The 13,585-nt window shown below is 43.2% G+C and overlaps 1 protein-coding gene across 2 annotated transcripts; it reads left to right on the top strand.

Moving 5' to 3' along the window:
- The first annotated feature begins 4,531 nt into the window (after positions 1-4,531).
- Positions 4,532-7,274, top strand: LOC123410699. 2 transcript variants are annotated; one of them, XM_045103635.1, is made up of 3 exons: positions 4,532-4,652; positions 6,584-6,844; positions 7,022-7,274. In XM_045103635.1, exons 2-3 carry the CDS (start codon positions 6,595-6,597, stop codon positions 7,054-7,056), a joined length of 285 nt encoding a protein of 94 aa, XP_044959570.1. In that variant the 5' UTR covers positions 4,532-4,652; positions 6,584-6,594; the 3' UTR covers positions 7,057-7,274. The 2 variants fall into 2 exon arrangements, with proteins under 2 accessions (XP_044959570.1, XP_044959572.1); XM_045103637.1 differs by having other exon boundaries at positions 4,552-4,652; positions 6,588-6,844.
- Positions 7,275-13,585: the final 6,311 nt, after the last annotated feature.

Below are 13,585 nucleotides of genomic sequence, written 5' to 3'. Positions count from 1 at the left end.
GGTTTCGAATGAGAACTCATCTCTTACAAAGGGATTTCATTTTTTTGAACTTATTTGAACTCCATACTTTTTGTGTGTTCAAAATGCACCATTCAAAGGCACATCACAAAATTTCAACAATTTCTGACTTCATTTGGTATTCTTCGTGCATTTACTTATTTTTTTGAGCTAGTTGACCCTGAAATTGAAAAGCACTACAAATGAACTCTGAAAATGTTGAAAGTTGGTATGCTATCATCATTTCACCCACATAGCATGTGTTAAAAAGTTGAGAGGGCTACGACAAAAACTGGATGCAGTTCGTGTACAAAACGGACAATCTCTATCGAAGTAGCAGGGTTTCGAACGAGAACTCATCTCTTACAAAGGGATTTCATTTTTTTGAACTTTTGAACTCCATACTTTTTGTGTGTTCAAAATGCACAATTTAAAGGCACATCACAAAAATTCAACAATTTCTGACTTCATTTGGTATATTTCGTGCATTTACTTATTTTTTTGAGCTAGTTGACCCTGAAATTGAAAAGCACTACAAATGAACTCTGAAAATGTTGAAAGTTGGCATGCTATCATCATTTCACCCACATAGCATGTGTTAAAAAGTTAAGAGGGCTACGACAAAAACTGGATACAGTTCGTGTACAAAACGGACAATCTCTCTCGAAGTAGCAGCATTTCGAATGAGAACTCATCTGTTACAAAGGGATTTCATTTTTTGAACTTATTTGAACTCCATACTTTTTGTGTGTTCAAAATGCACCATTCTAAGGCACATCACAAAATTTCAACAATTTCTGACTTCATTTGGTATTCTTCGTGCATTTACTTATTTTTTTGAGCTAGTTGACCCTGAAATTGAGAAGCACTACAAATGAACTCTGGAAATGTTGAAAGTTGGCATGCTATCATCATTTCACCCACACAGCATGTGTTAAAAAGTTGAGAGGGCTACGACAAAAACTGGATGCAGTTCGTGTACAAAACGGACAATCTCTCTCGAAGTAGCAGGGTTTCGAACGAGAACTCATCTCTTACAAAGGGATTTCATTTTTTTGAACTTATTTGAACTCCATACTTTTTGTGTGTTCAAAATGCACCATTCAAAGGCACATCACAAAATTTCAACAATTTCTGACTTCATTTGGTATTCTTCGTGCATTTACTTATTTTTTTGAGCTAGTTGACCCTGAAATTGTAAAGCACTACAAATGAACTCTGAAAATGTTGAAAGTTGGCATGCTATCATCATTTCACCCACATAGCATGTGTTAAAAAGTTGAGAGGGCTATGACAAAAATTGGATGCAGTTCGTGTACAAAACGGACAATCTCTCTCGAAGTAGCAGGGTTTCGAACGAGAACTCATCTCTTACAAAGGGATTTCATTTTTTTGAACTTATTCGAACTCCATACTTTTTGTGTGTTTAAAATGAACCATTCAAAGGCACATCACAAAATGGACAATCTCTCTCGAAGTAGAAGCGACCCCCACAATAAGAGACGACATTCTTCTTCTCTCATATATGGTGGACACTAGCTCACCTGATTTTTCAACCGTCGATGATGGTCGCTACTCCTACTTCCCCTAGTGCATAACCAATATCTAGCACAAGGAGAAGAAGGAGAAGCGACCCCCACAACAAAAGTGGTTCCGCGGCACGCCACGTCGTTCCGCTGCACGCCACGTGGTTCCGCTGCACGCCACGTGGGACTAATGGTCTTTCATTTTTAAATGACTGTTTTAATCAAAAACAGATCTGTTACAAAAGGGATTTCATTTCTTGAACTTATTTGAACTGAAGACTTTTTGTATATATATGTGGTCGAAATGCATGATACCATGAAGTTAGAAAGGGCTAAACCATTCAAAAGTAGCAAATGAAGTTAGAAAGGGCTAAACTATTCAAATTTGGAAACTATAATGGCACAAACAGAAACTAGACATATATAAATTGGTCCAAGAAGTACATGATACTAGTCCAAACAGTACATAATAATAGCTACCATAGATATATATACAAGTGTTCGACGTTCAGAACACTACTCGTCTGAATCATCTAAATCAGAATGTCCACCTTCCTCGAGGTGACGCTGGCCATAGTGGACGACTCGAATCTTGCCGTACAACTCGTATGAAACGTATGCATCTTTTGCTGCATACTCAATGTTGATATCATCAAGTGGGCCCTTCTCCCAAAGTTTGTGCCGAGACTTTGGGAAACTGATCTTCATATCAGCATATGAATCGTCGATCAAGGCAACTGCCATATGAGCCATCGAAGTCCTGTCATGTCGAAGCCTGAATATCGTTTGGAGATCAGCGAGGCAACCAGCTGGTATCTCAATACCGAAGTTGTGCCTCATCTTCAGCTTGACGTTCCTTATGTCAACGGAAGCAAAAGTGATGCCGCTGCGAAGGAAGTCCATGAGTTCTGGACAATGCTTGTCACTCCTGCAACAGAAACAAATTAAAATGGAACAAATGTTACATACTGCTGCAATAAGGAAACATGTTTCACTACAACTAAAGAGAAAATTATCTTTAGGATTCAAATAGAACATATGCAATGGAACCTAGAGAGATCACTATAGCTATCCAATGGAACCTAGAGAGATCACTAGCTATATGCAATTTTCATGACTATGACATATCATATTGCTATCCAATGGAACCTAGAGAGATCACTAGCTATATTCAATTTTCATAACCTTGGATCAAAGAACACCGCATAAAATTGTATCACTACAACTATGATTTCAATGGAACATATTGAACCAATCAGATTTTTCAGATTATGGAACACTATTCCAATCAGATTGTGTTCCCTTCAACTAATCAAAATTGTTTCACTACAACTATTTGAAGCGAACCAACTATGATTCCAATGGAACATATTAAACACTAGTTGATTCTAATACGATTTTTCAGATTATGGAACACTATTCCAATCAGATTGTGTTCCCCTTCAACTAATCAAAATTGTTTCACTACAACTATTTGAAGGGAACCAACTATGATTCCAATGGAACATATTAAACACTAGTTAATTCTAATACGATTTTTCAGATTATGGAACACTATTCCAATTAGATTGTGCTCCCCTTCAACTAATCAAAATTGTTTCACTACAACTATTTGAAGGGAACCAACTATGATTGAAACAAATAAACTTACAATGTCATTATCTTGGATCAAAGAAAGCCTCAATACTTACCTCGCCCATTCGAAGATCAAGACATGGCGTGCGAAACATAGTTGGATGACGGCAACACCGCGTTGATCGGCCGTGTACTCCAGATCAAGCCCCAAGAACTTCTCATGATCCACTGCGTTGTCAAACCATCATTCCTTCAACTGTTGAAGAAAAAAGGCACCTCCCTGCTCAGGTTCGTGTACACGACATGGAGCTTGGTCGTGCCATGTGCGAGCACCTCATGAAAGCTAGTTGGCATGGTGGAAGAAGAGAAGGGAAGAAGAGAGGAGAAGAACAGAGAGGGAGAGCGAGAGAGAAGAAGAAACAGAGAAATGGCGACTGTGCGCTTCGGTTCGTGCTTTTCATCGCCCGAAACGACGCGGGATGCAAACCGTTTGGGTCTTTTAGTCCCGGGTTGAGCCACCAACCGGGACTAAAGAGGTATACCAACGGTTGCCACCACTACGGCAGGCCACGTGTTAGTCCTTTAGTCCCGGGTTGAGCCACCAACCGGGACTAAAGAGGTATACCAACGGTTGCCACCACTACGGCAGGCCACGTGTTAGTCCTTTAGTCCCGGGTTGAGCCACCAACCGGGACTAAAGGGGGATACGAACGGTTGCCACCACCACTGCCCGCCGCGTAGCCCTTTAGTCCCGGTTTGGGACACGAACCGGGACTAAAGGCTCCTTACAGGCCGGGACTAAAGCCTCGAGGGAGGCATTGAGAATTGGGACGACGTGGCCGGGCCTTTAGTCCCGGCCCAGAGGCAGGCCGGGACTAAATGGTCCCGGCCAAAGGCCCGTTTTCCACTAGTGACCTACCATTGTGGGTAGACCCAAATAAGTGTCTGACAATGCCTCAGTAACAATGTCAAGTTCTCTGCAGATATTCTCTCTCACACAGACCCCGGTATTCGGGCTGAACAATATACTAGATTTTGCAGTACTTACAACTTGCCCTGAGCTGGTACAATAAAGATCCAACACCTTCTTAAGATTGCTTGCATTCTGGGCATTGGCTTTCATCAACACCAACGAGTCATCTGCAAATAAAAGATGTGATACAGCGGGTGCACTCCTACACACCTTAACACACTCCAATCCTCGAGATTCCTCCTCGTGAGCTAATAAGCTTTTTTTTAAGAAGTGAGCTAATAAGCTTGATAGACCTTCAGAGCATATTAAGAACAAATATGGGATAACGGATCCCCCTATCTCAGGCCTCTACCGGGCACAAATTCGTTCGTCTCCGTATTATTAGAAACGCACTCTGTACGTGACCGAGGAAACACACTCCATATTCAACACCTCTTCAATTCTTCCTCTAGCCCAATAACCAACCCGTCACTACGTTCTCCCTCGAACAGAGTCGCCCCGGTTTGCAGCGCCGCACCACGGGACCTCTCCGGCCGGCGACGACAACCGGCCTCCGCCGGCAAACGGCGCACGCAGCGCAGGTAAGCTTCTTTCCCTCCATCCCCGCCCCCAACCCGCTAAATCCACTCGCCCGCTCGGAAAAACAAAATGAAACGTCTCGTCGGCGCCGCGTCCGCCGCCTCTCACGCGAGCGAGCCAGCGGAGGCGCTTTCTCAGGCGACCCGTCCGCCGCCTCCTCCTCCTGTGCGGGTCTTCGTCTCCGGCGACGCCTCCTCCTGCGGCGTCGCCCGCGAGGCTAGCCTGCTTCCTCTTCCTTCTCGCACGACGACATGTTTTTTTTTTTAGGTTTAGGCGATTTCGGCCATGGCAGAGGGATAATTTTTTGTTCGGCGAACTCAAGGAGAAATGAAATTAACCTCAGAGTGTGCTGTGTGGAAGTCCTATGCTATGCAGTCACTAACATTAGGGGGAAGTTGTCAGGCATGCCCAACTGCCCATCATTATTTTCTGGATCAAGCATATCATCAGCCACATCACTGCCTTCAGATTCAGTTTGTTGAGGCCACTAGCTGCTTGCTGCTTCTGGTACTTTTTTTTATTGAGAACAAATAACAGTCCTTCTGTTCATGCATTCAGGAAGAAGGAATTGTCTTCAGTTTTTTCTGAAACTGAAGCTTTGTAGCCGCTAGAATAGCAGTCCTGTAGTGCTGTTCTCGTAGAATAGCAGCCCTGTAGTGCTGTTCTTGTATTTCCATTTTCACCTGTGCAGAGATTAAAGTTAAGTAGGTGAAAATTAATCTTTGTGATGATGATTACTTGATAAAACTACCAAGATTAAATTACTGAACTATGTCTGTTATTATCTATGTTGGGCGTCATCCGCCACAAGGACCATTTGATGAAAATCTTGCTTGTAGAGTTTAGAGAGTAGACTCTTTGCTTTTAGTTTCTCCATTCTGTTGCCATCTGACCACAGGCTTAAAAATAAATGAGCAGGGAATTCTTGTTGTTGGTATGAACTCTAAACATGTGAGTGTCCAGCATCATGACTCTTGATACTTGCCCTATATTTTATTTTCCTAAATCTAACAGTATGTTTTGTATAATGTGCATAAGATTTGTAAGGACGAGAACTTGTTCACATTTTTTCCCTTCTGGAAAGAATCTGATTGGAGTGCAGCTGTGCATATTTAATTATTTATAGCATATATTCAGTAAAACACAAGGTATCTGAGTAGACTAATGGTTCATTAATCCTTGGTAGGATGCTACATGGATGAATCTAATCCTGTAACTCATTGGATAAGTTAATAAGATGGTGTGGCTGCTGTGTCCTGTGGAGTACTATGTTCTATGTTGCTTTCTGGATTTTCTTACCGCTCAAACTTTGCAATCCTTTTACCCTGCTACCAGTTTGCCTTATCCATAACTTGGACTGTGTTTTGATGTTCTTGTTGTTGTATCCATGTGAGAACATTCGTGCTTTTTCATAACTTGTGAAGCTGCTACTATTCAAATTTTGCATTATGCAGTAATGGTGAAGCTCTGTTTGCTGTAAAGTTACCAATCCTATTTCTAAGGGATCAGAAACCATTTTTTCTGTCGCATATATGGGACAATTCACTTATCTGGGTCATAGAAATGGATGGGAGCAATCGATTTTAGCTTGAAACGATTCTGTGAAAAATAACCGAGATATTTTCTTTCCAAGGGAGTATGGGACTTTAATTGGGGCATACTAACAATTCATCCAAGACCTAAAGTAATGTTAGTTCATTCTTTAGTACACTGTGATGATTTTGTTGTATCTGTATGTCCAGTGCAACTGGCAATGGCTAATCCAACTCTAACCTGCCACTGTACTTGTGTAAGCTGACAGAGCTTTTGCCCTATTGTGTATATTCTTCACAAATCTAAATGTAGCAGCAAGGTATTTGAATTATAATTGCTATTATTTGAGCATCTTTCATATGCTGCATGGAGACCGATTCTGATTAACATTTACGTATAGGCAGTTTCAGGATGGGTACTGAAGACACTAAAGATATGCTGAAGAATGCGGACTGGAAGACAGTGAGTGGTCCCGTTATTACCGAGTCAAGCCAGCCGGTTGTCAAGAAGCGTCTTCCGAAGAAAATCAGACAAGTCCCTGAGTGTTACTTTCTGCCTCGACGATCTTTGCCGTCTGCATTGGCAATCTACGGTGCTGTTTGTGCTGCTGGAGTTGGTACAGGGATGTTGCTTGAGGTTTGGATAAACAAAAAGATCAAAGGTATGATCCTGCATTTCATGGCCGAACCCTCTGGATGAACCACTTATCATAAGAAAACTACCCGACCTGGAAATTTGTGATCTCGTACTGTACCATGGAAATTGTTGCATATCTTTTTCATCCTCATCGATTGTGTTTTTCCACACCCTCTTACTTTTTGTCGATTGCTGCATGCAGAGGATGGCGGCGTTGTCTGGGAGATGGGCAAATGATGTTGATGCACTTTGAGTTGGTAACAATCTGGTTTGGCAGACTCACTTGGCTTCACTTATGCTGCTTAAGCTGTATCACGGAAATAAGCGGAGATTTGTTGTTTCAGACTATCTGTTGAGACTGACAAACGCAGACAATGTTTTCCGGTGTAATTGACACAACCTTGTCCCTGTGTTTCTAGTTTGGTTGTGCAAGCTGTGTGATGGTTCAAACTTTATATTCGGCAAGCAAGCTGAAAACACCAGTCATCAACGCATCTGTAGCTGTCATTTGTAGGCATCATTAGTACTGCACAGGTAAGAACAATCTGAAACTTTGTCTGCAGGTAGTTGCACGTCGTGATCAAAATAGTGTACCATGATTGATCTATTTTGTTTTGTTTATTATACCATGAAGTCTGCAGAAATCGTTACCATGATTAATCTATTTTGTTTTGTTTATTATACCATGAAGTCTGGCAGAAATCGTCGTGCCCTCTGTATAATATTGGCAGCAGAAGTTGTTTGGTGATCAATAAATGCAAAAATAATAAATATCGGAAAAATGTTTGAAGTAGTGCTATGCCATATACAGTTGGTTGGCCTCTGCTGTACTGGAGACAGATATGATAGAAATTTGCATGCCCAAGAAGACAGATGCTTACCATATGCCTCATTTGTCTCCTTCATCTGCTGTGTTGGCACTTCCATCTCCCCATTATGCAAATGCAACCTTTCTGGCAAACGGAGCGTCTGAATTCATTATCATCGCTTGGAAAGCATTCGAGAAACTTGTGACCAGTTTGTTTCATTATATTATTTGTTTCCCGGACTTCATTTCTCTGAAGCGCCTGATTTATTTCTGCTGAATGATGATGCGCCCGCTATCTTTTCTCAGACAAAGTCAAAGTCTGGCCTTTCTCTATGCCATGGGCGCACTTGCAAAAGAATAGAGATCCAGCGTCCTAGCCTTTCTCATCCAAGAAGGGACACCACATTTCCAACTTTGGTCACACGTTTCTCTACATACCCACTATTTGCCAAATGTGCCTGTCAATGTCCCAATTTGTGTATTGATCAGTAGTTAATTCAATAGTAGACACATTGTTCCCTCAAAATAAAACAAAATAATAGGCATTTTGTAGTCAGAAGAGCATTTTCTTGTGATTGTGACTTGGTAAGCACAAATGAAGTGTTGTACGTGCAAGAGATTGAAGATCAAATTTCAAAACGGAATGTCGTATATTCTGTAACAGAGGGCGTAGCTTGTAGTTTGTCTTGCTTTGGACGTAAACGGTGCGCTGAATACCGGAGAGAAAAGACAAAACATTTGCCATCGTAACCATGACAAATGTTTTTTCTTCTCTGTTGTTATAAAAAAATTATGTAACAAAAATATAAGCAATTCTAGCAGACCCCTATCCTATTCTCTGTTGTTATAAAAATATATATGTAAGAAAAATGTAAGCAATTCTAGCAGACCCCTATCCTAAAAAGTCATCTTTTATTCCAAAAGGTTAAATGTTTTAGGGGATTAAAATTTCCTTCGTCTAGCATATCCCCTAAAACTTAATCCCCCAAGAATTTCAAACACATATTCTTGTGAACAAATTCATTCGAAACACAGTTAAACTATGTACTTCATTTCATAACCAAGCAAAGTACTACATTAACATCAAATCTACCATGCTATAACAATATATTAGGGCATCTCCAACGGCGACCCGCAAATTCCCTCTGGCATCCGTTCGCGGATAGGGGGACCAGTCCGCGAATACTGATGCCGGAGGCTGCCATCCAATGCTCCCCGTGTACATCTCAACAATAATTTAAACTAACAGGATGAAATTCATGCAAACACGGCTTTTCAAATAAATTGTAATAGATTCATGCAAACACGATGAATTTCGTATAAACATGACGAAATTCATTACATTTTGGACATACTTCAGGTAAAAGCGGAACTTGTTTGACTCTGGAGGTATAATTCCTAATCTAAATGGTCGCTGACGCCCATTCCCAACCGCCCATTCCCAACCGGATTGCCATGAGCCCCGGGAATTGAAGCTCTGACACTTGCCTTCGACTTCTCCAACTCACTCCCCACAGCCTTCGCCACCGCAGCTTGAGCGGCTAATCGGACGGCTATTATCAGCCCGTCAAGCTTGGCTTCATGCAGAGGGGAAAAGTGGATTCCAGTTCTGCCTGGCGCTGGCGGTACCGCGAGCAGTCGAGGCGGATGTCATGGGAGGAGCGATAGGACTCGAGCAGGGTCATCTGCTTCATGACGTCCGCGTCCGGCTTGATCGCCCTGCCGTCATCGAGCTGCTGCTCCGCCTACCGGTGCTCCTCTAGGAGCTGGATGTTGTAGGTCGGATCAGTGTGGGCCTCCCAGAACTGCTCCTCTCGCACTATGTCCATGAAATGGGTCGAACCTCGTCAATGGTCATAGTGCAATGGACCGGCGAGGGCGGCGTCAGCGAGGAGGGTGGCATCAGCTTGTCGTCGACTGGTCATTGGTCCCTTCATTGGGACGTCATCTGCCTCCGCCTGCATGCCAGATGGCAACAATGGCAACCATCTCCTTCTTCTGCTCCGGTGTAAGCCCATCACAAAGTGCTTCAGAGCGTGTTGAGGCCATGGTGGGAATGGTGTGGAGAGGAGAAAGAGACCGGAGGAGGATGAGTGCTAGCTATGGCCGCGGTTGGTGCTTATATAGCAAGGCGAATGGCAAAGGTGGGCGACATGCGGGCGAACGGGTGGCTTCGAAGCATGTTTCTCGGCAATCGCGTGTCATTAATGTGGGCGGTAGAGGGAAGGATGAGTGGTCGTGGTGACGTATGAAGGAGGGGCAGACGCGTGCACCTGGAAGCGGCACGGGTGACACTCTCTCCGTCGGCGCGCCTCTTCAACTTTGACACCAGTGAGAGGTTGCGTTCACTCTGGTCGGGCATGAATTTGGCCATTGACGCTTTGGACTTGTGATCACCATTTCGAGTGGAAAGCACACACTGACGTGGGAAGAGTTTTTTGTGGGCCAGGCTGGTCAAAAACAGACGTGCTAGGGGCCCGGACGCCCACAAAGCCCCCTCGCTTTGTCATTGGTTTGTGGGGGAAAAGCATGCCGGGACCGCCGAATGGATTGATATATCCCCTCGTTGAATGGCCCCTGCGGTCCGGGCCGTGCTGATTGGATGTGTGCGAGTGGTTTGAGGGTAGGCATTGGATATGCCCTTACCTAGAACATTACCACTACAACGACATTGAACTAGTTAAAACATCACTACATACTAGATAGATAATAAATTATACTCCTCATCGTAGGAGATCTTTATCACCCCCGTGCCGGAGATATCAGCGTCGTCGTCGGCCACACGAAAGCCAACTTCCGCGTGAAAGTTTCCCCGTCTCCCAACCCACCTCTCCTGCCACCGATTCATGTTGGATCGCCACCATGGAGAGTCCATAGCCCGTCTTTGCCCATTCCCGCTGCTTCAGACGTCCGTCATCGCCCCTGTCACCGCTGCCAACTCCATTCACCACTTGTCAATTTGCGTTGGTTCCGACAACTTCTCATCCCTAAGCCGCCACATATGGCTACTAGAGCACCCGAGCTTTTCCTTGGAGATCGAATATTTGCTGGACCTTCCCCCAAGTGACCGTGATGGGCACCATTGATCTATAGCTCTTCCAAACTCTAGGTTCTTGGCCAGCATTGCGACGACAACTCTTCTCAAGATCCACAACTTCCCGCGTCAGTAGAAGCACCGCGACTACATTCCTAGACATTCTCGCGGCCGCCTCGGCCTACCATTTGTTTGACAAAAATCCTCAACATAAAAAAATCTATCTTTATTTTTTACTGCGATATAGTAACGTATTGTGACAAAACGTGTTGTGTTTTGTAGATGTGTTTGTTGGAAAACATAGTGGAAAACAAAAAAAATTCACCCTATGATTAACGAGGAGCACTATGAAGATACAATAATGGTTGGGATGAGATCATTACTGACTCCTTGTTGCAGCGGAAGAAGAGTCGCTGTAGATCGTACTTGGAGTCCCTCAATACGTAGATGAATGATCCAGAGGATCGCCCACGAACAGTCCCTCGAACGTTAGACCAAAAGCATGACTAATACGTCCATTTTGCATCACAAATCTTTATTGATATTTGTCTTATTATTGTCCATTATTCCTTGTTATTATGTAATTCTTATGCCTCTTCTATCTGAATATGCAAGGTACATTACGACAAGGAAAATATCTGAAAACTGGAATTCTGGGTCGAGAAACATAGAAAAAGGCGGAAAAATCAAGTTGCTTCAAATGACCTGAAACTTCACGGAGAATTTTTCTTGTATATATAAGAATTATTGGGCCAAAAATACATTGGAGAGGGGCAACCAGCTGGGCACAAGCCAACAAGGCGCCACCCGAGGCCTCACCCTGATGGCTTGTGGGGCCCTTGCTGGCCCTCCGACGCCCCTCTTTTCATATATGGCGTGTTTTACCCTAGAAAAAAAATCTAGAGATAACTTTCGGGAGGAAGCAACACCTTCTCGAGGCGGAATCCTGGGCAGCAGCCCTTTTGTTCTCCGGTAGAGCGATTATGTCGGAGGATTTCCTCTCCGGGAGGGGGAAATCGAAGCCATCATCATTACCAACGCTTCCTCCTTCATGGGAGGACCAATCTTCATCAACATTTTCACCAACACCATCTCATCACCAACCCTATCTTATCTCGTGTATTCAATCTTTGTCTCAAAAACCTTAGATTGGTACCTGTGGGTTGCTAGTTGTGTTAATCACGTCTTATAGTTGATGCTAGTTGGATTACTTGGTGGAAAACATTATGTTCAGATCCTTAATCATTATTATTATATCTCTGATGTTGAACATGTTGATGAGGTGCGAGTAGTTACTATTGTTCCCGAGGACATGGGATAAGTCTGGTTATAAGTAATCATATAAAGTTGGTATTCGTTCGATATTTTGATAATATGTATGTTGCTACTTCCTTTAATGGTGTCATGTGAACGTCGACTACATGACGCTTCACCATGTTATGGTCCTAAGGTAAGTCATTGTGGAGTAATGATGACTGTGATCTGCATTGGTTTTCCGTGAAGTGGAACGGGTTATCGCAACACAATGCGCGTAAGTATTTCCCTCAGTTATGAAACCAAGGTTTATCGAACCAATAGGAATACCAATCCTCAACCGTCTTCTGCGATTGCACACAAAGAAACAAACAACTTGCACCCAACGCGGGCAAGAGGGTTGTCAATCCCCTTGATCTCGTTATTTGCAAGCAATGAGGTGTGTAGATAATTGTTGATAATTGTAAATTGCAAAAAAAATAAGACACAAATAATGGCAGCAAGGTAATAGTAGCGTTTGTAAATATATAAGTAAATAGACCCGGGGGCCATAGTGTTCCCTAGTGGCATCTCTTATGACAAAGGCATATGGTGAGTAAACAAATTACCGTTGGGCAATTGATAGAACAACGAATAATTATGCAATTTTCACGACAATGATCATGTGTATATAGGCATCACGTCCATAAGCAAATAGGCCGACTTCTGCCTGCACCTATTACTATTACTCCACCTCAAGAGCGCTGCTATGCTTGCCTCTCTATGTATTAAGTAAAAACAAAGTAATGTTTGAAGAACAATGACATGATGTAGACAAAGTAAACTCAATTAATATGAATAAACCCATCGTTTTATCGTTAGTAGCAGCAACACAAAGACGCATCTTCCCCCTTCTATCACTGGGATATAGAAATTCGCCAGGTTAAACCTACTACAACGCACCACTCCCACTAAAGAGATATTAATCTAGTTGCCCAAACTATCTCAATAGATTGGAGAGCATTACGAAGCTATGATGATCATGCAATTAAGAATCATAATATCATAGGTGACTCAAAACTTTTCATGAATAATCTGAACATAAACCCACAACTCATTGGATCCCAACAAACACACCATACATAGTGATTACATCGGATATATTAAAGCAAAGATGCGATGAACATGGTATTGAAGATCATAAGAGAGAGAGATTGCCATCTAGGTACTGCTATGGACCCGTAGGTGTGTGGTTAACTACTCACACATCATGGTGAGGGCAACAAGGTTGATGTAGAGGCCCTCCGTGATTGATCTCCCCTCCGACAGATTGCCAGAACGGAGGTTTAGATGGCCTCTCGTTGGAACAGAGACTTGCGGCGGTGGAAAAAGTGTTTCGGGAGCGCTCTTAGGGTTTTCGGAATATTTGTGAATTTATATGCTAGAGAGGGACATTGGGAGGCATCTAGGGGGGCCACAAGCCGTCAGGGCGCGACCAAGCCCTGGGTCGTGCCCTGTTGGCTTGTGCCTCCCTCGTGCGGCCTCTCGTCCACTTCCGATGCTTGCGGGTCTTCATATAGTCCATACAAATTCATATTAAAGTTTCGTGGCATTTGGACTTCGTTTGTATGGTAAACCTGCAAAGCAAAAAAAACGCAGAAAACATGAATTAGCACTGGACACTGGGTCAA

The sequence above is a fragment of the Hordeum vulgare genome, chromosome 7H (genome assembly GCF_904849725.1).
Source record: "Hordeum vulgare subsp. vulgare chromosome 7H, MorexV3_pseudomolecules_assembly, whole genome shotgun sequence".
Lineage (NCBI taxonomy): Eukaryota > Viridiplantae > Streptophyta > Magnoliopsida > Poales > Poaceae > Hordeum > Hordeum vulgare.
This window is presented reverse-complemented; position numbering and strand designations above follow the sequence as displayed.